This window comes from Athene noctua, chromosome Z (genome assembly GCF_965140245.1).
Source record: "Athene noctua chromosome Z, bAthNoc1.hap1.1, whole genome shotgun sequence".
Classification (NCBI taxonomy): domain Eukaryota; kingdom Metazoa; phylum Chordata; class Aves; order Strigiformes; family Strigidae; genus Athene; species Athene noctua.
The window spans coordinates 15,369,162-15,394,970 of NC_134077.1; the positions used below are offsets into that span (position 1 = coordinate 15,369,162).

Consider the following 25,809-nt stretch of genomic DNA (forward strand, 5'->3'; position numbering starts at 1 on the left):
AATTCAGAAAGCCTCAAACCTCACACTTACATACTTTGCTACACTGCACACCTGAAATAAAGCTGCTCTTGGTGAAAGATCTGATGTTACTGACTCACTATGGGAACAGCAGGCATCTTCATCAAGAGCAGAGCTATCAGATATCAGGAAATCCCTAGCAGACAGAATTTCTCAAGAGCTGCACATGCAAACATTCCTGATTTTAAATAAATAAATAAATAAATAAAAAGAGGACAGGCCAAAGGAAACCTACCATAGTCTGAGATTTAACCCTCAATGTGACCAGACATGCTGACCAAGCATCTTTCCGTTACAGTTAGTATCCTCCATCTGACAAACAGGGGTTTTTCTAACATCAGAATCCTCCTTGTCCTGTCATTAAGTCTCTTTCATAAATTGCTCATGTAGCATAGGGAAGCCTTACTGATCTCCTTCCTCCTCTATCCTCTTTGGAAGATCTTTACTGAATATGAATGAATATAAATGAATACAAAATTTTGTCTAATTCCCATTTCAGATGTACTCACAGCCTATGTATACCCATTTGATTTCAATCCTTTATTTCTTAGTATAAATAATCATTCTTCATTGGTACCTTGTCATAGCTTTTTTCATCTCTACTTTCTGGGTAGAAGCAAGCACTTTCAGTGTCCTTTCAGAAGTCAAGAAGTCCTACTCATACTAGAAGAGTTCACCTGTACCATTGTCAATTTAAATTAATGGTCACTCAACATAGTTGACTATACCTACATATAGATCTGTAAATGTGTTCTTATCAGTGCTCTGCACAAATTCTTTTCCTGCATCTCAGAAATTATTTGCCTGCTGTGCACTCGAATCACATGCATTTTTCACATCTGCATGTCATCTAGTGATTCACACTTACTGTCTCCCTGGCTCAAAGCAAAAATTCATGTTCTTAGCCCTAGGTATACGACTTTATCATTAAACTTTGGCTGACTTCTATCACTCCAATACACAAAGCCTTCTCATTCTTTCTGTGCAATGACCTGATTCTCCCCAGCATTAGTAGAACTATTCAGTTCAGTACATCTCCAGGTAACATTGGTATACGCCCAGCTCTTGAACCAGACTCCTGACCCAGGTAATGAGCAGGATCAGTCCCATGACCTATACCTGCAGAACACTGCTAGTAATCCCAGTTAAACTCAGAAATACCCCTTCCACTTCTAAACAGATGTTAGTTTAGCCAGTTCCTTATCTACCTTGCAGTCTTTCTGACAGGTCACATCCTCTCCCGATTCTTATCACTTAAAATTTAATGAAGGCCATTATATGAAATACTCTGCTTAAACCTAGATAGTTCAAGGTAATTGTATTACCTTTGCCTAAAATGCCTGTTAAACTTTGTAAAACAGATATTAAGCTATTCAGATGTAATCCATCTTTAATAAAACCTACCTTAAATGTAACTACATATACCTAATATTTTCTCTTTCAAAAAGTTTTTTCAAATTTGTTCTTGGAGTTGCATAATGTTGTGCTTAAGTAAATAAACCTGTAGCTGTCCTAGTAATTTTCTGCTTCTTAGAAAAGGGTAATATGTTTGCTAATTGCCACTATAAGTATCTGTAGAGGTATTTGCTATTACCTGTATAAGAGATAATATCAATATATTGTATTAAGGGTTCAATTGAAAACTAGTGATTTGGAACTTAGAGCAATGCAGCAAGCCTTTCAGAGCTCTAGTGCTGAGATTATGAGGAAATCTTGATTTCATCACAGAATGAAGTTTAAATCTTGCTTGTGACACAGATATGGTATTTTCTGTTACTTTACTATCATTTTTACTTCTCCCACACTTTCAGACAAAGAAGCTTTCTCATTGAAAACTCAGCTGATTTTTTATTTAGTAATCAGACATTACCCTGCAGGACGTCCCCTGCATTTAGCATGTACTTCACTCCTTCCTTCCTTCATTTCTTTTCATTAAGCACTCTGTTTTAGCTTTTATTGCTAGATCCAGCTCAGTGAGGTTTATGGCCATATGCCCTTTCTTCCTTTAATTTTGGTGCATAGGAATACTGCAGCAGTTCAGAACTTCAGTATCCTGTCAGACCAGGACAACCCAATTTTTCTGATAATACCAGGTATGAAGAGCTGAATAGTCAAAGGTTAATTGCCAGACATGTAGTTCAGCTTATTAGAGGAAGAAAGTTATTTCAGATTTTAAACACCCATGGAAATCTGAGCCAGAAGGAGACATGCACAGAGTTGGTAGTGAAGCCTGAATACACAAAAGTTCAGGAACCTCAGGTATGAAAGACAAACCAAAATATATTTGCCTTTTTGATTCAGTCAAAGATTACTGAAAACTTAACTATATAATTTTCTCATCAGTATAGACCTGTTTCTCATTATAATCTTGGAGGTCATAAAAATAATGAACACTCTTTCACTATCATTTGTCCTTCATGGTGATACAGTTTATCCAAAACAAATGCTGTTAAAAAGTCTGTTAGGTCTCTGATAATATGCAAACCAAGGATTTTGCTGATATCTTTTCCTGTGAAGGCTGGATAGACCACATACACTTTCAAAAAAGGAAGTGCACAGTGAAGGACAAAGAACTCTCTAGTACAGTACATACTCTTTAGCAGACTTGTGGAGACAGAAAGCAAGAAACTATGGTAAGTACAGAGCTCTATTCATTTACTTTTTATTACATGGATGTGTAAGATTTAGTTCTAAAACTGCAGTGGATGTGACTGTAAAACTTTAAGCATATTTCTAAATGGTTTTCAATTCAGTTTCTTGCAGCTGACTTCCTGCTTTTGAAGGCATGCAGAAACTTTTTAGTTTTCAGTTTTAGCTCCTTCATCATGTGAACTGCTTTGTATATGCCTTGCTGATTCTGCATTCAAAATTAAGGAAGAGAAAACAGCTTTTTTCAAGGCTAAGTTGAAAAATTAGTTTGTGTATCTAGAGGAAATCCACAGTCAAGTGTCAATGTGACACCAAGCAAGAAATGGGAATGGGTCAAGCCTCAATTAGATTTCCAGAAAGGAATTGTGCTATCTTATTTTGATTCAGAAGTGCTTTGTAACTGAAAAAAAAGAAAGGGGGGAGGGACGGACACCACACTCAAGATCTATGCATTTATGTGTAAATCTTCAGTACAGAAGACCTCCTCAGTTGGAAAGTCTTTTTACTAATCTGCAGAATTTATTTTCTTAAAAACAGAGATTCTTTAAAATTCCAAACTCTACATATGCATCTGGTTTTATAAGTATTTGACTAATAAATGAAATCAATAATTTAAAGAGAAGTTATTTTACAGATAAATGTTGAAAACTGTGAAGTCTGAATAGCTTTTCAGGCCATGTTTGCTCTCGCAAATACTTTAAAACTCCTGGAGTAGCTTGCATACTTTTATCATGGTACATATGCTCAAATAAAGCAATCTTTCCCTGAAGGTAGAATTAATAAAGAGGTGTTCTTTATTTGAAGCTGTCACTTGATTCAAAAGAAAAAAGGTATCTCATGAAACCTGGAAAGAAACCCAAGCTATAAAATTCAGTGTCTTCATGGAGAAAAAGGTCTAGCTTTGCCCATTGCAAGTAGCACTTCAAAAATGGCAATGTGGAATAGGATTGAACACAAAATAGAGTTCACATTTAACGATGCTTCACAAAGTTTGAAGAGTTTTGGTCGAGTTTGTCTCTGTTTTACACAGTGACTGAATTCTTCCTGAATCTGAAGCAATGGCCTCAAAGTGTTTACATAAGCAATATTTTTTATATTTAAAATATAAACCAGATATTTCTTATTTTGTTTATTTCTGTTGTAATGAATCCCACTGTGTAGAATCAAGTACTAAGGTCCAAAATACTATATTTGTTTACATTGATAATTCAATTCAAGCCACCTGACTTACTCTGGATTTATGGATAAATGAGATCTGAACAGGGCCAACAGTACTGTCAAACTAGTATCTCACTGTGCTGTTGCCGGCTGATTTCTGGTTGCTGCAGAGACTCTTTAACTTGAGCTAGTCATTCAGGAGCCCAAATATACATGGAACCTTTGTATTTGCAAAACCCTACATTAAAATTTGCAAGGCAAACACACAGTTACTCTTCTGGCATGATTCAAATGTCTAGATGCTTTCACAAAAGGGTTTGTTTAGAAACAGCATGCAAATATGCAAATATGTTGAACACAGAACTTTTGCTGTTGCCAAATGCAATTTGAAAATAAGCAACAATTAACAGTTCCACTTTTTTGTTTAAATCTTTTCAAAGCTCCGGGTTGTTTTCTCTGAATCTGAATATGAATGACAGTTCAAAGTAATGCAAAACAAGAATTCATACATTTACTATATTTCCTTGACAGTGTTATATAGCACTATGGGGAAAGGAGTGCTTTCATCTTTGCATCACAGGCAACCCAGAAGCCTCACCAAGGAAGCAAATCACATTCTTTGGTCTCTGCTTTGATGCTGCTTGGGTGGAAATTAATATTATAGCAATAGAGAAGACAGGAAAAAAGTCAGGAGGAGAACAAAACAAGCAACAGTAGAAGGTGGAATGAAGAGTAGTGTAGGAAAGTTTGTTTTCTGGCAGTTTTACAGTAGACAGAGGTCAGAGTGGTTAAGAAGACAAATTTATTCCTATAAAAAAACAGCCAATTAACCTTCTGAAGATGAGATTTGGCATAATCTGGCTGAGGCTGGCTCTGATTTTAGTGCCTACAAAAAGAGATAGAAGGAGCAGAGCTAGATCTGCAGAATCCTGAGATCCAAATGAGGATCAAAACATAGAATTCGCTATTTCATTTCCATCACAATGGAACCAAGTTTAAAACAAGCACTTAGACATATCAGATGAAAAAAATACTAGAACCACAATAATAGCTGCTGGCCAGTGTAGCTTCAGGTGAGATCGAAGCTGATGAACATAAAGAAAAAGAGGTTGCGTTTTCCTTTGACTTCAAGCCAAGATATGTTGATTTCTGACCTAGAGAAATAGTCCTTAACATGTCTACCTACTTGCAGTGATACTGATAATTCTCATATATACTGTAAAAAGCAGAAGAACTTTTGAGACATGAGATTTCAGTTAAATCTTCTGATGCAGATATGGCCAGCCAAGGAATCTGGTTGATCTATTTGAATCTACTATTTGTTTTAAAAATAAAAATTAAAATAAAATAAACAAGAAAGGAAATTAAAAGAAAAAATTAAAATAACTTAAAGAAAATCCAGAAAGGCAGAGAGGTCTACTGGGATCTATTTAATCATAACATCCAGATGGAGCTAGAACAGCAGTTTAAAAGTGGGGTGCAGAACATTTTCCAGGTAACTCAGTTTGGAAGACATCCATGTTGCCTTATCAGTGTTATTAACTTTGCGTTTACATTGTGGCAGACTGTCATTCACTTTATGTGACTACAGACAGAAAGTCTCCACAAAGACAATTCCTGGAGAACAGCTACTGTACCATAACTTGACCTGAACTAACTCATTCAGGGCTCAGTGCTGTACTTCTGTAGCATTCATCCTGGAAAGGGTTTTGTATTCTTCCAGGACAGTCAAAGTGCTTTAATCCATTGGGACCCAATTTTGCTGCACAAAACCATGTCCTAGTACGATGAAGTGGCTTACTTCAATGGTCAGAAAAACCTTCTTCCTATTCACAAATTGCACATTACATAGCAATTCTGGAGGCTGACACCGAAACCCATACACCTAACTGCTAGGAAGTGACTCACACCCCTATTCCATCTGTACTTTAATGAAGGAAGTTCTCCCTGAGTTGTTCTTTTGAAGCAGAGGGCCTAAGTATGCACCACCAAAGGTGGAATAAGGCACTATCCTTAGACAGGATTCAGGTATATAAAGTGACAGATAGGAGTGAGAAATATATATAGGGTTATCTCAGAGCTAGGGATGTTTGCTTCTTGATATGTTGACTAAGATTGCCTAGTGTGATATTTTTGTCTGTTATTTAACTAGTATCATTCTGAGTGTTTCTCTTGCTAACCAAGACTGTTAATCTAATCCTGAAAGGTGCCTCCTTCATCATCTAAACCCATCATTTAAGCACCTATGTCCACCATTTAGAAAGAATTTTCAAAGTTGATACTCATCTGCCACCTAACTCCGCATGCCTTAAGGGAATGTCCAGACTGCATGATGCAAAGCTATTCAGAGGTACTCAAGGAGTTATACCAGATCCAAATCTCCATAAACTGGAGATAGAACATTGCCAAGGACTTGGGTCAACATCTTCATGAAACATGAGGAATGGAGAAATTCCTCTAAAGAGGAGAGATTTCTACATCTAGCACAGTGTGGAATAGCACATCAGCCTTCAGTCTGTTGAACTTGTTTTTTCTAATTAACTTTCCAGTGCTAACTCACTTGCCCAAGATAGATGGCCCAGATGAGATGTTTGTTTCTAAAAATCTCTCTTTGTCTTTCCCCTTGTATTGTAGGGAGGGCCTAGACTGAAAAAAAAAATCCTTTATAAGACAGACAGCCAAGAGTTTGGATACCTCCATGAGGAGAAGCATAAAACTATGTGTTTAAGAATGCAGTGTCTAGTAAAGCCCATATTCTGCAATGTTCCTAACTATATTTTAAAATTGTAGCATTCCATCAGTATGCCATTCTCCATTTAAGAGGACTTCTGCCTCATTCCATCAGGTTCCCAAATTCGGTAATTTTCTTTATCTCATCAGATTTAGCAGGCCCATTTGCTGCACTATCTTCATACCAATGGTTCAATGGTTAAGTGACCAAAGCAGATAAGTTGGAAAGAGGTACTTCCAGTCCTGTCATAAAAAAAAAAAACTATGCAGAGTTTGGCAAAGTGCATTGAAACTAGGTCTACTCACATCTGAGTGAGTGCTGTAATTACTAGGCTAGAGAGAGATGCTTTACCCTTCTCTGAAGTGAAGAATCCTCACATCTTTCACACAAAGTAAATTACCATCAAAACAGAGATGGAAAGTTCTACCATCAACCATTCATCACCTTTGTTCTGGTGTTTAGGGAACTCTCAGGAGATTGAAAGAGCAGCTGACCATTTTTAAAAAGAAAGGACTCCATTTGTCCAAGCACAGGGATGCCTCTAATTCTCCTCCAGAATGGGCAAAAACAGGGATATGAGGGATATAAGGCCTTCACAATACATCTTAAGATCATTAGTTTCAACAGATTTAAAAAAAAAAAAAAAAAAAGTCCTTGTCTTGCAGTGCAGTATTTTACAGGCAACTTTTCTGTCTCAGTGGAGTCCTACTGATTCTGCACAGGAACACATGATGGTACATGATAGCTGATTATGTGACAGTCTGAAGCACTAACCACACTCAGAAGTACCAGTGCCACATGGAACCCTATGTGAAGGGACCTCTATCTTCCTGCAAAGATAACTGAGATCATTGGACTTCAGATAGACACAGAAGACCAGCAGGTCCAGGTGTCTTGCATAACAGGGAATACAGACAATTTTAAAGTTGATTTGTGCAAAATACAACTCACTGAGCTAAGAATAATAAAATGTTCAGGATACTACTTTCATTGTGAGTCAGGCACAATTTTCTGTCTGTCAAGCCCAAGTGGGCATAAGAAGTAGAGAAACACTGAGAATCTTTTTTCCTGATCTTTAGGCTACTTTCAAAAACGTTAAAAATTAGCATCTGTCTCAACAAAATCCAAAAATACTTTCCTGCTCACTATATAAGACAGCAAGGAAAATATCGTAATGGTAAAGCTAGTCAAGCAGTGGAACAGTAATGCGTTGTCTATAGTACTCAATGACAGCTATGCTCTGTGCATACATAATGCCCTGTGATGCTTCTAGATTGGCACAGAGGGCCAAACAGCACTCAGAGCATTCCAGGCTCTGGCATCCTAGTTATCCTACAGTGTCTTGCTGCCAACCTGAGAGCCCCATGATATTATTAAGGAACATACAACCTTCATCCCTTAGGGTTTTTCATGTTCCTGAGGAGTGGGAAGAAAAAAAAAAAAAAAAAAAAAAAAAAGGTAAGATGAGGCATTAGGTATGTAAGTTAGAGAAAGATAAATCACATTCATAAACAAATGTAAATGTGAAGCTGATACAGAACATACCATGTTTATTTATTTCACTCTAAGATACAAAATCAGCCCAATCTTTTTCTTTGCTGCCTGAACTATAACATGAAAAATGTTGGATTTTATTTGTCAGCATAAGTTACACAAGTTAACGCAGGGGTCCCAGCTCCCTTTCTCCAGTGTTGCTTAGCTATCTGCTCTTTTAAAAGCACCAAAAGTGTTTGAAGGAATTGAAAAAGAAAATCCAAAACACTTAGCTTTCAAGAAAAAGCTTCCACACCTTGATTCCTTTCCTTGAAACTGTGTTTGGTCACCATTTATTAAAGATACTGCCTTTCTCTACAGTCACACTCAAAGATGGGAATTAGTGACATTTGTCCTGGTACCCTTCTTTTGAAAACAAACACTCATTTGAGTATTTGTTATTAGAGCTTTTTGTAGTCATTTATTCCAGATCTGTCTTATTTATGTATATTGCAAATGTCTCCTGATAGTTTAAGACACAAGGATATCTAAAGGTGCACTTTTTTAAAATTTTTTGTGGTAAATGCAAAGTTTTAATATTTGTCAATAAATCATCTATACCTGAATCAAGTCTTGGATTAAGAACCTGACATAATTTGTGCGTTCATTTCAGTAATCTTTTTTAGCTATTTTTCCTTACAAAGAGAACATTCATATTGGTTTGTATTCTAATTAAAAGAATCCAACAAACTTAAAAAGAACAGAAGTGATTCTCCATCAGAGCTCAGGACTCTTAACAGGAAAAATCTGAAATGAACAAAAATAGCATCTGCTTTCATCAGCATCCCTGAATGCAAAAGTTGGAGTACACAGAAAATTAAGAATAGACAAATTACACAGAAATGTATAAAAAGAAAACCGCACCCATGTTCTTGCACTCAAGTTGTGAACAATGGCCCAAATTTGTAATATCATCACTGAAAGGTATAGAAAATTCATGAGAACCATTTATTATACGTGCTTAAAAATGGTGCACATAAGGAATTTGCCAAATTAAATCCATAAATATTGGCAAAATATTTTTTTTTAACTGTTTTGGGGCCTTACATTTTCAGAGAATGAAATGTGGATCAGAAGATATTGTGCAGCTTGGATTTACAGTTATGGCTGGGTGTTTCTTTCACTTCTGCTGCTGTATCACTAACAGCTTTTCTTCCCATTAGTCACTTGTATAACAAAGTTTTGAAGAAGTGTCACAACCTCTACAATACCATGACCCTTCTCTAAATCTCTTAGGGCATCTGCATGTTGATTCTGAAGATGAGTCATAGGGAGATCAGTTTTATTATTCTCTTTGAAGAAGAAAAATGTTTGGAAAACATGTCTGCAGGCTCTCACTTATTTCTCCTGTACAAAGCCTCTCAAAACAACAATTTAGCCACAAGCATTGATCTGCTCCATCTCTTAGTATGTTTTTTTAACTATTTCCCAAATCCTTTAGGCAATCCCTTTTCTCTCATGAAGTGTTTACAGGCCCTTTATTTTTCTCCCAATGGTGTACTTTAGCCTTTTTTGGACCTCAGTCTCTAATTCATTCATTATTCCACCACTAGGTTTCCATTGATCTAAATGTTTTCCTTACATGATACGAGTTTTCCATCAGATCTCTTTTCCTCAGCCTCTAAGAGCAATAGCTACAGCTCAAATTTATGCACTAGCCCAGAAGAATGAACAGTCAGTATATGGACCTCCTTCAGCTGACTACTGGTGCCTTTCTGCTTTCTGCTGCTCTTCTCCCTACCACCGTCAGTAGCTGTTCTACCCTCCACAATAAAAGTATCCTGTGTAATAGATGATCTACCCAACAGCTCATCATTTAATGGATGCCCAGCAGACTCGCCTTACCTTTCAATCTAACCAGTGCTCAGCAACAAATTTAGCAGTGTGATCCTGCACAACAGCAAAATGCAAGATTTGATTTTCCCCTTATACTTTAGCCCATGGAGCAGAAGGGCCGGTAAATGCTGCCCTCTTACCTGCCATGACCTGTAGTCTCTGTGAGGAAACAGCAAAACTGAAAGGGATCCTGCTAAAATTCCCATTCAGTCATGCTCCGTAAACAGCAGATTCAAGTGTCTGCAATAACTGACTTGGTAAGCAACTAAATTTTCATGATTAAAGTTAAGAAAGCAGCCATAACTTCTCTGTCTCTGAGGCAAGGCAACAGGCGGGCACTGAGCAGACATAGCCCAATTCATTGTGCTCACAGCAGGTGATCAGGGGATTAGGGCAGAGGACAGACAAGAAGCTGAGAGAACGGGGCCTGTTCAACCTGGCATTAAGAAGGCAAAGCAGAGACCTTATTGCTTTCTTCAAATCTGTCATGGGAGGGTGTCAGACTCATCTCAGAGATGCACAGAGAGGCATTGAAAACAAGATGCAGAAAAAAAAAAAAATTAGTATCTCAGTCAGTTTGGTTTGGGTTTGCTTTATTTTTAACAGTGAGGGAAATCAAATACTGGGACAGCCTAGAGGGGCTGCAGATAGTCAAAACTCAACTGAAGAATGCTCTGAACAATTTGGAGACATTGGCCATGCTCTGAGCAGGCAAGTGGACAAAATAAGTTCCAGAGGTCCCTTCCTACAAAAATTACACTGTGAGGCTATAACTTGTAACGGGAGTGGCTCTTCCCTTAAGAGGTCACTGTCGTGCAAGCATCCAAGAAGGACACCACGAAAAAATACACATGCAGTAACTGCACAGAGAAAGAGCTGCATGAATTAGGGTTCCTTTCTGCTCAGTCGCTGAAGGGTGAGATCCATGTGATTGCAGGGCAGGTGTATGATGGATGAGGGGACATATGGCCTGCTTACCTCTCAGGTTTCCACTGTAGCATATTTCAAGTATGGGATAAAAAGGTGAAAAGTGAGGTTAGCAGAAGAGAGGGGGGTCTCAGAAAAAGACAAGAGTGAAGGGCAGGAAGGAAGAAGCATTCTCTTTGAAAGAAGAAACTCTTAGTCTACCAGCAAGTGTTTGTGCACACTCTCTGACTAAGGACTCTCAGCAGAGGGAAAAATGATCCTGTTTTTCTGCTGCAGTTGTCAGAGGCATTCTTATTTAACTTAACTTTCCATTTCTTTTGTTTATGAGTTTATATCACAGGTTAACCAGTCACTTTAAAGACAGCAGGTTTTGTGACCACCCTGCTATCACCTGCTAAGGATAAGGGATCAAAAAGCATTGATAGTCAAAATAAACTTTTCAAAAAATCCAAAGGGTCTGGCCATAGAAAGAATGGTAGGCATTACATAAATCCTAGGCAGAAGGATTTAGCAAAAGCTTTAGCAAAATTATTTAGGAATATTTTTGCTAAAGCATTCTTTTTAAAGAAGTTTGGATTAAACTGGGTTTTCATTTTTAAACTTTATTGTCTTTGATTGAAACTCCCATGGGGACATTCCTGAAGTTATTTTGTGTTTTGAAATGTTTATGCTGTGGGAGCATTCTCTTTGTTGTTATTTAGGCCACATCACTGTCTTTGTTACTAATGTCAGGAATTGTAGTAAACCAAGAAAAAAAGTGCTGTATTTATTTTTAATTAACCTTTAACATTCTGGATTGAGTATTTGTCCAGATATCTGATTTCATGTCTGACAATGGTTGAAAATGTGTTGCTCACATGAGAAAATTCACACCAGAGAATATGAGGTTGCTTACATGAAAGCACTTCTGAGGTCTGATCAATTCTGCAGCTGGTCAGATGGTCCAGCAAGAAAAATATAAACAAGAACAAAACGCTCCTGTGGGAGACCTTGCAGTATGGTGCTGGCTGGGAGATAGGCAGAAGGATTCTGCTGACGTGTAATACAGAAATTACTCAATGTCTGTACTTTTCTTGTTCCTCTCTAACCAAGCTGTCCTGAAGCTATGTTTGAAGTATGTGTTCCTGCCTTCCTTCTCCTCCACTGCAGCAGTAGTTCAGGGACACCTCACCCAAGGATTCCTCTCATGCAGTTACTCTAATCCTGTTTCAGTGTATTGCCAGTACAAATGCTGTGTCCTGTAACCTCAACCAGTGAAATGCTCTGGATTGAAAAGCACCTCTCCTACCACGCCCCAATCCCTTTTATCTAATTTTCTTTCCTTTCCTTGAATATTTTTAATCTGTACTTTTTCAGCGGCATGTGACATAGAACAGTCTTCAATTTCCACAGCAGCAAATCTGAGGTGAGGTGGGTGAGGTACCTTTACAAACTGCAGTGAAAAATAGTAGAGGCCATTAGACAGGCTTCTAGCCTTTCAGGGAAACAGTTTAAAAGTGTAATTGTTAGGTGCCTCATGCCCCACATCAACACTGAGGACATATTACTTTCTCAGAAAGTACAACTAGTCAGGGTGACTGAACACCATGACAGCATAGGCTCATTTTTTCTATTGTGAATTTTCCATTGATGTGGTTAAACTGTTGACTTACAGGAGAAGTCGCAGAAACAGTGCGTAGGATGTGTGGCAAACAGATGAATTCATAAATAAGTAGAACTGGTCTGCAGCAGGAAAGAATGAATGCCAGGCCTACACAGGAGATTCCTAAACTCTGTTTACACAATGGCAGTACCTGGGCATGAAACGTGTTCTCGTCTTCCCCCACTTTTCTATCTTAGATCTTCCCTTCCACAACCAAGACACATATTCTACACCCTCATCCTTCTACCTGAAACTACACACAAACTGGGATCCCAATCTGTTCCCTACCTCCTTACAACGCAGCTTCAGCTCTACAAAAAAGAATCGCAACTGTCAGAGTCCTCTTTCACTCTGCTTTGGCCCTGATCCTGCACTCAGCCAATGCTCAGAGTCTCTGCACTAACTGAATTCATGGAACAGACTGGGAAGCAGGGTGCTGCTGGTTCAGCTGCAGTCCAGCAAGTTATAGCTAATCAGCTGATGGATAGTAACTGCCTCTGTGAAGGTTCTCCTCAGCCACGTTGTAAGTGCATGGAGGCACTTTATACTGCAGTTCGGGTGGGGAGCAGGTAGCTTTTCCACAGAACCAGCTGCAAGAAAAACTGATAGTCACTGCCATCACAGAAGATAGAACAGCCCAGGTTGCAAGGGACTTCAAAAGATCATCTGGTCCAAGTCTTAGTGCTACATCTCATTTTGAAGTAGGTCACAAACTGCCTATAGTACACATTACTTTTCATCAGCTGCTCTGTATGGATTTGCACTGCTTATGAACTCTGAGTGCAGACAGAGAGAGGTCCTTACATGCTACTAAAGGACAAAATCCATTAAACTGCTTAGTCCTTTTCCCTTCCTGGTCTTTGCAAATTAGTTGGATCTATTAGAATCAGCAACATTTTTCTAGAAATTTCTCAATGCAAAGGACAAGAAACTGAAAAAACCTCATAAGAGATAGACAGAAATATCTGATGATGGCTTAACTGTACTTGAAATTGTGAAGCCTTGCTAAAATTAGTTCCTGTTGTATGCATTTCTCATCTGTTGAGAAGATTGCCATTAAAAGGAGGATGTAATAGAGATTTTTTTGTAAATACTCCCCAGTGCAAAGTACTACATTATTTAAAACAAAACAAAAAAAACCCAACCCAAACCAAACCAAAACAAAACAAACAAAAAACGACTACAGAATTATATCAGAGATCAGTGTTAGATTGTGTCTCACCCAAGTGAACAACATGGCCTTTCATCAGCTCTACGGTATACCTCCCTCTTTGACACTTCTTACGTTATTCCTGGAACAAGAGCAGAAGAAAAGGAGTTCCAGCCTGGAAAGAAGATACTTTTCTTATCCAGCTCTTCAGTGAGTCAACAGGACTTGAATGAGAAAGTAATCATCTATTTTCTGAAACCTGTTAATGATACACAGACTAAAATACATACTCTCTAGCTGTATGACTGCCTGGGAAAACTGGCTTGACAAAAGAAGCCAATAAGATTTCATTGCAACATAGATAAAATTTCTAACCATACAAATGAGGTTAAAGTGTAAAGCACTGATTCATTTTTTTATTTAACTTGGCCTTTCCCCCTTCAGGTTTTAGAATATAAAATTACTTGTAATACAGCATATATGGTAACTAAAAAAGTTAAAATTTGAGACCATGAGAAGAGACTCTAAAATTATTAGCGGCAATTATACTAAATAATACCAATTATCACAGAAGCACTGTGAAAGGGTGCAGAGGCAGAATGGTGAAAGATTCATGTCAAGTTAGAATTTGTCACTACTTCTAACAGATGCTTTCTTGAGAGCACATAAAGAGGTCAACTGCATTTCATAAAAACTCATTTATGTCTTATCAGGGATTGCTTGACTTACTAAAATTGATGATGGAAATTTTGAATTTATTTATTTTTAAAGCAAACATCTTTCTAAAGCAAAAACAGGCTGACCACCTCCGATTTAATTTGGGCAACAGCTACCAAATGTAGATCTGATCTTCCCCTTCTTAAAAGAAGAAGTCTGAAGGGATGTTGGTAAGAAATCATACAATATTAAGAAAGCCTAAATTGCTCTTACCTGAAACATCTTCTTCAAGGTTTAAAAAGTATATTTTGAAGGGTAAAGGCCCTTTGCTACCCACTTCCCAGAGGAAGCTCATGGTAAGTGAGCTAGCTGATACTGAAGAGACACAGACATCAGCTTCAAGTCCTCTGTAAACTGGCACAGAGGATGTGCAGAAGAGCAAACAGTGAGAACAGGACCTTGTCTGGAGCTGGGATGCTTTTTAGGAAACATGGGTTTCTGTTTTGCTTCTCTGCACTAAAAGCAGATGAGACTTGAAGAGCTGATGGGGGTTTAACACATGAGAGGGCAAGAAAGGAAGTTTTTGAGTGCGAAAGCATGGGGTGTCCAGAGAGATGCCTCTCTCCCTCACATAAGGTTTGCACAGCTTCTGGTGAGGTATTACAGGTTCTTGCACATTTTTTTTGCCTCCCAGGCAGAGGCAGAAGCAGAGAAGGACCTGTTGAGGAGAAAGGGAAGTCAGGGATGTTTTGTTAAAGCTGCCTGTTCCTCTTGCTTTTCCACTTCCTCTTCCTTCTCCTATCAGCAGCTGTGGGGGATGTCGAGGGGGAAGCCAGGCCAGTGGATAATCCCCTGCCCAACCATTTACATAAGGGTATATGGGGAGGAAACTGAAGTGACTTCCTTGAGAAAGTTGTTTCCTCCCTCTCTTCCCATCCAGTCTCCCCTTCCCCCAGTGCAGGCTCCCTCTCCTCTCTTCCTGGGTGCCAGGACTGACTGCAGTTGCTAAGGCGGCCGCCCCCACACTCAGGCTTGTGCTGGCTCCAGCCAGGCCTGGGTCCCTCCATGACAGGCTGAGACCCAGCAGGGAGGCACAGAGCTTGTCAGGGCCCCATGAGCTGATGGCAGGGGAAGGCAGGGCCAGGCATGGTCACTGCTGAGACACACAGGGGAGAGGGGCTGAGGGAGCACAATGTCATGAGGGCAGGCAAAAAGCTGTCCATGCTCTCCAGCTGCCAGAGCTCCTTTCCCCACACAAACTGCTCCTGCCCAGCTGCCATTAGACCTGCGATGCTCCATCCTCCTTCTCACCCTAATCTCTACTGATCTCCCCTCATATACAGCTGTTAGCAACTTCCCAGCCAGACAAACCACTTGCTTGCCAGAGTCCTTACTTGATTACTTGGTTAGTTACTTACCTATTTATTTGCTTGCCTGCCTGCCCAAGATGGCTACCAGGTCACCCCAAATCTCCCCTGCCTCAGGCCAGGTGTTGGTTGCTGCAAACTCAGCCATCACCTCTACATGCACATTACCTTCAATTTAGCTCACTAAATTACCTAATCAAGCTACCACTGCTGATCAGCTGTAGTTCTCTATGAAGCATGAGTGGTGGGATGTGAGGGGATGTGGCAAGCTCTGTTAACCATCCCAGCCTGAGCTTCATGGGGCTGTGTGTATGCATCAGGGCTCTTCACCGCCATGGTGAACGCTGCATTTTCAAGAGGATTTTCTGGTGCCTGTTGGAAGGTTTAGCAAAGGCCTGGTGTTCCCATTTGGTCTGTGTGTGGCATTTTCTGCTGCTGCACTGCTTTCAATTCCCAATAAAGTCCTGTTGCTGAACACACACAGACAGAACCCAGGAGCACCAATATCAGCAAAAAACACATAGCTTGCAGGGCAAAAAAGCCTAATTCAAAAGGCACTTAACCTGAGCCTCCCGTGTGAGTGAGCTTTGCAGCAAAAGGGGCAGGGAAGAGACTGTGATATGGTGGGGGCACTGAGGGACAACCCAAGGACAGAGCATAGATGTGGAAGTACAGGGCAGTGAAGATGAATAATTTGGTGGAATATGACAGTTAATACCTGAATACAAGCTTTGTATTTAAAGAAGAATAACAAGATTTGAACCAACAGAGCACTTCTAAATTCAGGTCACGAAAAATAAAGACTTTTGGCTTTTTGTATGTAAGATTGTTTTGTACAGCAGGTGGTTTACATGAGCTTTAGATGTCCATGGGAAAGACTGTGCTCTGGAAGGAGTGAATTATTACAGTGTGTACACCCAAGCAGAAAACCAGGAGTTTAACATGCACCTGACTATGATGCTCTGGAATACACTGGACTTCCCTTCATCACAGAAATACATCCTTCACAAAGCATAGTCAGGGTAAGGAGACTAACAGCATCATTTGACTTTTCTTGAATTTGCCAATTCTACCTTTCTCTAGTATAGAAAACTATAAATAGTGGAAACAGATTTCTGCACCCACACTCTTTATTCAGTCAAATATAAATAGAGTAATAATGATCAATTATTGTTATAAGATTATAGAAATTGAATTATGACAATTTAAAAGAGCCACAGCATTGACTTGGAAGAGCTTTCGGGGAATCTTGCGTGTCAACTGTCCACAAACAGTATCTGGAAAGCCCAGTTGTTCCTGTAAGCATGACAGTGCATGTAGACACAAGAAAATGCTGCTAATTCACTCATAACCACATCAAACTTCTGTCAGAAATATTAAAACCACCTTCAAATGGCAACCCAATGGAAATGTAGCAGAATATTTTTCAGGAAGTCTAGCCCTGTCTGCAGCCACAAAGATAAAATAAACCGGCACTACAAGAAACGTTCCTTCTCATAACATGTTGTAGAAATCGCACGCAGAAGCTCCTGCCAATGTTCAGGAATATCGGATTTTAACTGAAAATCAGGTACTTTCCAAAGTGATGCTGTAACAGGATCAGCATGGCAGCGTGGTGGCACTTTTCCTCAGAACTCCTGACTTGGGGGAGTGGCGTAGCATTGCTAAGCAGGACGGATAACTCTGCCTTGCCCTCTGACGAGGCTCACATACTTGAAACGTTATCCCCCCAGGAGCAGCATGAATCCAGGTAGAATTATACTCTCTCATTACAAGTATGTACAAAGAGATTATTAATGGAGAAATACGTAATTTCTGCTGCTGCTCTTAGTCTGCCACTAGGAGGCAAAAGCCCCATAAGAGAAGGAGGCAGGAAGAGCAGTTCAGGTGAAAAATTGAGCTAATATTGACTTTATCTTGCTGACCACTCCACATATTTGCATGTGCTATATATTAGAGACTAACAGACCAACACTATTCTAACTTAGGAAGGAGATTGTCAAAGTTGCTTTACTATTAATGCATTTGTCCAAAGGTGCTTTCCTATGTACTTTTCTATATATACAGTGTTTAAGGATTACCTGCCTCTGCCAATCATTTGTCTTTTTCTTCTCCCACTCTCACTCAACACTATTTCTGTTATGTTGCCTTTCTTGTTTTGGGATAATGTAATAGACAAAGATCAGTGAAATGATGCAGGTTAAAAACAACATGGTAAGAAAAAAAGTTATTTTTATTTTGTACCATGTCACTTCAGTTTATACCACCTCCAACAATGGTTCTGACACAGCTATGGAAGTAACAATATCCAGAAAATTATATTCTTTGTAAGCACTGAATTGGAAAGCCAGAGGTGTTCAGATGGGAGTGCCCAATCTTTCAAACCGTTTCAGACCACAGGACATCAGAAGATGAAATATACCATGAAAAGATGGGACTAGCACTCATGGCAGAGAAACTCAGTGAGGCTTTTTCTCCCTTTTTTCTTTCCTCTGCTTGTGACAAATTTAATTCCTAAGCAGCCACTTTTACCAAAGGTACATGGAAGCAGAATGTTGAATAAATGCTCTGTTAAAAACACTGAAGGCTGCAGTCATAAAAGTCGCACATGGGAGCAATAACACACCGTTGCTATGCTTGGATTTAGATGCTGTTTGTTGTCTACACAGAGTCTGGAATGGCATGCTTATATGTTAAGAAGGCATTATAATTGATATTCTTGTCTTGCTTGAATATAACCTTGTGATTTTGTTGCTGCTGCTGCTGCTGTTGTTTTTGTGAAAAATAAAAATGGCAAAACATCTATAAGTTGCTTTCAGGCTTGTCAGTCCTGTTCCTTAAAATATTAATTCCTTCAGATTCTTTCTTCACCTAAAAATAGCTAATTCCCCCAAATCACTCACAAACATCCTTCACAGAAATAAGTGGAGAAAACAGAGGATCCAGGAAGCTGTTGCACCTCCAAGTATAAAATGAAGCATATGGTAGACATTGCAGATGGGCAACTGTTGCAGCAATTTCACAACATAAAGTTATTTTCATTGTGTTTGTTGCCATTTATATTCTCAGCAGCATTCTACCACTTAGTGATATATTTATTTCTGAGTATCGGATGAAAGAGAAGATGACAGGAACTGTCTAGCATTCAGAGTTGCAAAGATAAGCTCATTCTTTGATCATTGCATGATTTCTCTAGCATTGATACTGTGTGCAAACCTTGCAATGGTTTTTACCCACACAAAATGACTATATTGCTACAGTTAGCACCTTAAAACAGTCATGAAGGCCATCAGATAGAATAGGAACAGTCACAAAGTCTCATCTGCCTTAAGAGCATATGCTTCATCATCAGTGATGATTGTATATTTTCACAAATAAATATAATTTTATAAATAATATACAGTGTTTAGCAAAATGAATAGCATAGAGGACTGCATTTGTACCTCTAAAACCCCTCAACTTTGTAACAAAAAAATAAAAATCGTAATCATTGGCAAATGGCAAATATAAACTATGTGGCAGTGGTTTTAACTCACAGAAGCTCCATCCAGCACTCTAATAAGCTTCTGAACTAAGATAGAAGTGTTTGTAAAACTAAGCTGGAAGTATCAGGCATTTCCAATGCTTTATTTTGACACCCAAAAATGTTTCAAAAAAATACTCAGAAAGTTGGGCAGAAGGAGAAGTGATAGACAATAAGGAAGACACACAATTTTGCTTCTGCAATCTCATCCCTGTGCAGAGCTCCAGCAGCTTCACTGCACTGTATTTAATAGAGGGTTCTGCCTTCATGGTTTGGGTTTACCTTCAGCACAAGCACAGGTCTAGAATTTCTTGTGTAGCTTATTTTCTCAGTATCAGTTTTCCTACCCTATATCATCCTTCAACGTCTTTGATTTGTGTAATGAACTCACAGGCAGAAGGGCACAAGAAATGTTTGATCACAGTTTTTTTAAAAAAAACCCTCCACATAGCAAAAGCTTAAAAAACTGGCCAGCAGAATTTCCTGAAATCCCCCTGGCAAAGGGGAGCAAGCAAACACATTAGCTGACATCTGATGAGTGGGAATGTATGCAGTGATTCTTGATGGTAGCAGGGGACTAGACTTGATTACCCAAGAGGTTAGTCCACTCTTATCTTTACACTTGTAATTATCACATGCATTTCATTAGCCATTATTTGGTAAAGACTCAAGCTTTGTATGCACCAATTTGTATGCACCAATATAGTTTCACAGGACCCTGCAATATAGGGTAAATGCAATACTTTAAATGTCACGTGGTGAGCACTGCTGATGGCAGCAGCCAAACGGTCTGAACACATTTTAGTTCCCTTTTCCCTTACCGTTTCTTGCCTAATATCCTGAGGAGAGCAGTTTTCTCTACCGATCATGATAATGAAACTTGCACGCAACATTCTTATGCAAGCCCTCGGTAAGAAGCAGAACTCCTCTTAGCAAACAGACCAGGCTGTTAAGGTAATACACCTTGGATTGTCTCTTTGAGGGAGCTAGTTTTTCTGCCTTTATCAAAAATATTGGAGAACGTTGGGGAATCCAGGTAAATTGTTGTACATGTTCATCTTAGAAATAAAGATGCAAATTTCCAGGAGAAATAGAATCAGTACAAGGTATTACAATATAACCTCATATACCTGGAAATTTTAATTGTAGATCTTAAAATTAGTTGTGGAGCTGAAAAGATGCCTAGCTGAAAAAAATGGACTTTCCTCTCTCAGAGTTTTATGTTTGGTTCCCTAAAATTTTACTAAGAGCAGACCTAATTTAAGTGACCTTTGAATTTTGAATAATAACAGAAATGGTATAACTTAAAGGCAATTATTTTCTAGAAATTCCTTTTGCATTATCTGTAGTTGGTTGGTTGGTTGGTTAGTGGGTGAGGTATTTTTTAATATACCATACTCTGGATCAAGATATCAGTTTATGTATTTTGTTTATAGTGAGTCACGGAAAACATTTTTCTTTCCAGCTTTTCCTTCTGGATTCAGAATTGTACTCAATGTCTTAAAACTGCACAAAATTTCTATTAAAATCATATGAGATCTTGAAATTCTAGAAATAAGGGTAGGAACTTTACAGTTTCAGGAACTCAAGTTTTTCTTCCACAAGACTTGGAGATGTTACATTATCTCTAGTGGAATAACCAGAGTCAAATCAAGGATGTTAATAAGGCAGTCACTGTATACAATATACATAAACAGGGTTGTGAGTGAAGAGAGATCTGTCAGCTTCATTTCTGGGCAGACTCACTAAAAAAATGTAATTACTTTAAAGCTGTTGATTAGCATATGAAAAAAAAAAATTAAAAGCCCAAAATATTAAGTATCATTAAACTCCATGTTTATATCAAGCCACATTAAAAGAAAAAAACAATCCTTTTTCAGGACGGGATATTAGTTAGTCTGTTTTTATTGGACAGAACTTCTGTGTGGAAAATTGAAGTTCCCAGGCTTCTGTTGTTACAGACTGAGTTGCCAATGGTTGATAGTTTTTCTGATTTTGATGTAGATAGGTACCAAAAAGAAGCAAGAAAATAAAAGTAAAACTTTATGTTGGACATAGAGTGAATAAGGACGTAGGGTGAAAAGACGACCATGCATGGACAGATGCTTTGGCCTCATGCATAGGCTGTGACAGCAATACTTTGGGACCAATCTGGGATGTCATCTGGCTGTACTGGTCAAGCCTTATGCCTCCACTAGTCCTGGTCTCAAACTGACCTGGAGTGGAGGAACTATATTCTCCTCTCATATTCCTGCAATATGAAGTAGTTGGTCTTATGATTAGGTAGAAGATGAGAAAAAGTGACAAGAGAGGGACAACAAAGGTGTAGAGGAATGTACAATGGAAAAGATACAGAATACAGTGTGATCAGGCTGGAACACAGTCTTGTCTAAATTTGACACTGTGCATCCTCATCAGTGCGCTGGGTTCATCTTACTGGTGTTAGAGGAATGCTTGAAACGATGCTCTCAGGATAACATTGAGGCATCTCACTGGCAGATTCCTTAGACTTCTGTCTATCCTGTCCATCCTAGAAATATGCCTTACAGAAAACCCCCATACACCGGAATAGCCTGCCTCTTCATTGTTTAGTATCTGATGAGGACTCATTCCTCTTGTATACCAACCACTGTATTAGCAAGTCTTTTGATTTGGGCAGATGCTGGCTTTCTGCCTTCTTTTTGTATTTCTGCTACCTACATTCATAGGCACAGAGTACTGCAACATCTTAACTCCACTTTCCAAATGCTGCACTCACTGTTAGATAGAGTCTTCTTTAACTAGTAATTAGAACTACACCCAAGGGGAAGAAAAGCAACTTGGAAATGATTTAGTTCTGGAAACAACAAAGTTGCATAATGATAATTCTGAAATCTATCTGTCTGGAAAAGGAAATGGTCAGCCAATATTTATCACAAATTTAGAATGACACTAGCATCTTGTGCAAGCAGCGAAACTCCCTCAAATCCTCAGAACTTCAGTAGAAGCTAAAACAGGCCTTTATAAAGTTGCCAAATAATTATCCGATCTGTATTTTTCTATAACTTCCATGTAATTTTTCTTGCCCTTCAGTCCAGTTCCTTATTCCTTATATCCTGTTCATGGGTTAGAGCTCAATTCCCTTATTGGTTATCAGCTTGTCTTTCACTGTCACAGAATTTATGAGTATAAACAATTCTTAAAGGGATAGCTTTATAATATTTATTGCATTGCTTTCTAGCAGACTCATCAAGACCTGATTCTGATAAAAGACAATGTTTTTAAAAGGCCTGTTTAGACCATATTACTTGGGAATAGAAAGGAAAAAGTTACAGATCAGAAGTGAAAAGATGGGGGTTTTTCCTTTATAAATCAGATCTGCACATATTTTGAAGAACTGCATAATTCTTCGTACAGTCAACAGTTACATGTATTTCATTTGCTTAATCAAGGCTTGTATGCACACACATTTGCTATTTCTTTCATTGATCCAGTATTGTTGTTTGAAGAAAGGGAAACCACAAGGGAAAGCTGAAAGCAAATGATTTTTTGGCCTCACCAAGACTGGAAAGTAAATAATGAGAGCATATCTATGCTAAAACAAACAAACAAACAACTGGAAAGTAAATAATGAGAGCATATCTATGCTAAAACAAACCAACCAACCAACCAACCAACCATTTTTTTAATCAGGCTGCTAGTTGTCGCTGGAATATTCACAGTAAATTCAGGAGGAATATGGTTGGAACCTTTGTATTTCTTGTGTTCTCATTACACTGTACTTATGTACAGAAATGTGGAGTTATATTGTAAATAATGGAGAATTGCACTCATTTATACTGAGGTGTAATTAAGATCTAGTTGTGGAAGAATTCTGTACAAGTGTATCTTGGCATCTGTGAGTCTCTGCTGAAGACAGTGGGAGGCTGGGAAAGCACTGCATATACAAATCTCCTTGATGATATGGCATGGGAACTAAAATCTGGGTATTTTTCTAAATTTGAGCAAATACATTTGAATAATTAACTATCTCATATCAAAGCAAATGTTAGTGTGCACCTTATGTGCTGCTTCCAGTTCAAATCAGAAGCTGAAAACCGCAAATTTTACACGGAGTTTCCCAATAGTTCACAAAGAGAAAGTTGAGAAAATAACCCAAATATTTCTTGCATGACACTCCTCTGTCCCACAGACACTTTGCACTTTAGAGGGGAAGGGCAGAGCAAACAATCTCACTTCAGAATCTTTTCAAGTTCCCATTTAACGATTTACAACCTATTGTATGTGCTAAAGGAATAGGTAACTGCTGTTGCGTCTGGGAAAGGAAACTCAGAAACTGCAGCTATTACTCGATGAGCAGGACCACAAATAAAAGATTCCCTTTTTCCCAGTTCCCCAAATGTCTACCTGGCCAGTGAGGTTGTACATTAAAATCCACAATATGGCTTCTAGTATAATGTAGCTTAACGAAAGCAGGAACTGGCAACATACATTAAAAAAAGAAAAAAAAAAAAAAAAAAAAAAAACCACAACCAAAAAACAAAACCCCAAAGCAAAAAAAAAAAAAAGCAGAAAGATTTCATAGGATTTCTTACTCTCTTCTGATTCTTGGTGTTAACTTTACCACTTACTACTCACTTGTAGGTAAATGAGAGAGGCTACATGGCTGATTGTAAACCCTTCTACATGCCCAAGAGCTTTTTACTGTTGAAGTGTTTCTAAATCTGCATGAGCTTGTATATCTGCATGACTAGGGCAAGATTTGTACAAAGTACTGGGAAGAAATATTAAAAGAAATCCATTGATAGTCCTAACATAGCAGCAGTGAACGGTTCAGTACATTTGAAAGCATGTATGAATGTAACTGATCTTACTGTTGCAAAGATTTGGAAAACATCTCAGAAACTATGTGTCTTAACAAGAAATGTTTCTTCAAAGCCACATTTTCAGCTTCCTAAAGGTCTACATGCTGAATGCATCTTGTCTAGAAGTTTCACGTTACTGTAGTTTGACACGGTATTTTTTCTTAAATTTCAGATAGAAGAGGTAGCAATTTATTGCTCTAACTTTCAAAAGAAATGAGCCACTGAGTTTGTCAAGCAGCTGATCAGATTGTAATTCATAAGTTCTGAAGACTTCAGACACTGGGGTAAAGTTGTAGTATCTCTGATGGTTTAGATTTTGTTACAGAAGTTTAAAAAAAAGTACACATTAGAAAATCAAAAGAGATCAGAGGCAAAAGGCTTTGTTATTCTCTCTGGCACGGCAATTAGCTTAACTTTCTGTTTAAGTGGGTAAAATCAGTGCTTTGTAAGGTATTGCAGGAGAAATCGTGAATAATTAGTGATACATATACATATGTCTGCAGTGTAGTTGTGTGTGTGTGACTGAATATGCATCAACCAGCAGTAGATGGCTTAAACATGATAATCTCCATAGCAAATGTGTACTTCCTCCCTTCCCTATATGTGCAAAAGAGATAACAATATGGTGCTCTAAGTTTTGTATATGTTTATTTTGTTTAGGCTTCATTTATTGTAAGTAACTTTGTAGTATAATACAAAGAGTTTGTAAAGACTGAATTTCCTGGTGATACTGAAGGACTGGGGAAGTTAACTTTAAATTGCAGGAGTCACAGGTAAAAGTTTCAACAAAACAGGCAATTCATGTAATGTGATACAATCAAAGGGAAGGCAAAAGGAGCAAAATCCCAATTTAGAAGCTTTTGTTAACGAAGTAAAAAAATTACTGTACACCTGCTGAACTGTATTGAGTGAAGACACCGTTCTTCCACTTTTCTAAAATTTTTTTCAGATGCCTATTTATTTTGCTTTGTAGTGATACTCCTTTGTTTCCAGACAAATGACTCAGAGCCCTTCCTTGTTATAACATCCCTGCTTTGTACCATTAGTCTTATATTTTAACCTACACACACAAACAGATCCCACGCAAGTTGTGAATCAGATAGGCCAGTTTATCTGCCATAGCCGCACCCCTGTTGACACTGTTGGCTGGGAAAGGTCTCCCTGTTGCAGAGGGCTCCTGGAACTCAGAGGTCATCCCAGCCCAGCACAGTGGGACCAGCTCACTCCCCTTTGCCCCCATCCTTCAATGCTCTGTGTTTTGAATAGTACTGAATTCACATGTATTGAGCTTTTGCTCTAAGCTGTATTAAAGTCTGGTCCTGAAAGGTGTGAAATAGGGCTGACCAATTAAAACATTTTTGAATGAAGCTGGGTTTTATCCATTTGGAATTGTTCAACTTTTTTTTCTCCCCCCAAGAAGTGAATTATCTTTGACAGTATCTGGGTGCATTAATTGTAATTTCTTCTTGTTTTACTCCACACATTTTCGTTTTCTATCTGCACATGCACATTTTTTTCAGATACAAAATGGAGAAGACAAACAAGTGCAAAGAGAGGGTGGGGGGAGCAGCAAGGAAGAAAATTGCTGAAAAGGGAAAGAAAAACACCCAAACCAGAAGAATTTCTGCTTTCACAAAGGAACTTGCAGTTCACCAAAGAGTTGGCAGGAATAATGCTAGTCTGGTACATAATCCAGGTTCTAGTACAGTCTATGCTTCTCACTGCAGGACACTCATATTTTTAGGGATACATTAATTTTAAAGTAGAATGTATT

General features: G+C 38.5%; 1 protein-coding gene across 1 annotated transcript in view; it reads left to right on the plus strand.

The window, feature by feature from the left end:
* Window positions 1–2,588: 2,588 nt before the first annotated feature.
* Window positions 2,589–25,809, plus strand: part of FYB1 (FYN binding protein 1) — a 65,553-nt gene continuing 42,332 nt past the window's right edge. The window contains exon 1 of the mRNA XM_074932207.1: window positions 2,589–2,651. Within this exon, the coding sequence (XP_074788308.1) occupies window positions 2,649–2,651 (3 nt within the window). The 5' untranslated portion in view covers window positions 2,589–2,648. The remainder of the gene's footprint in view (window positions 2,652–25,809) is intronic.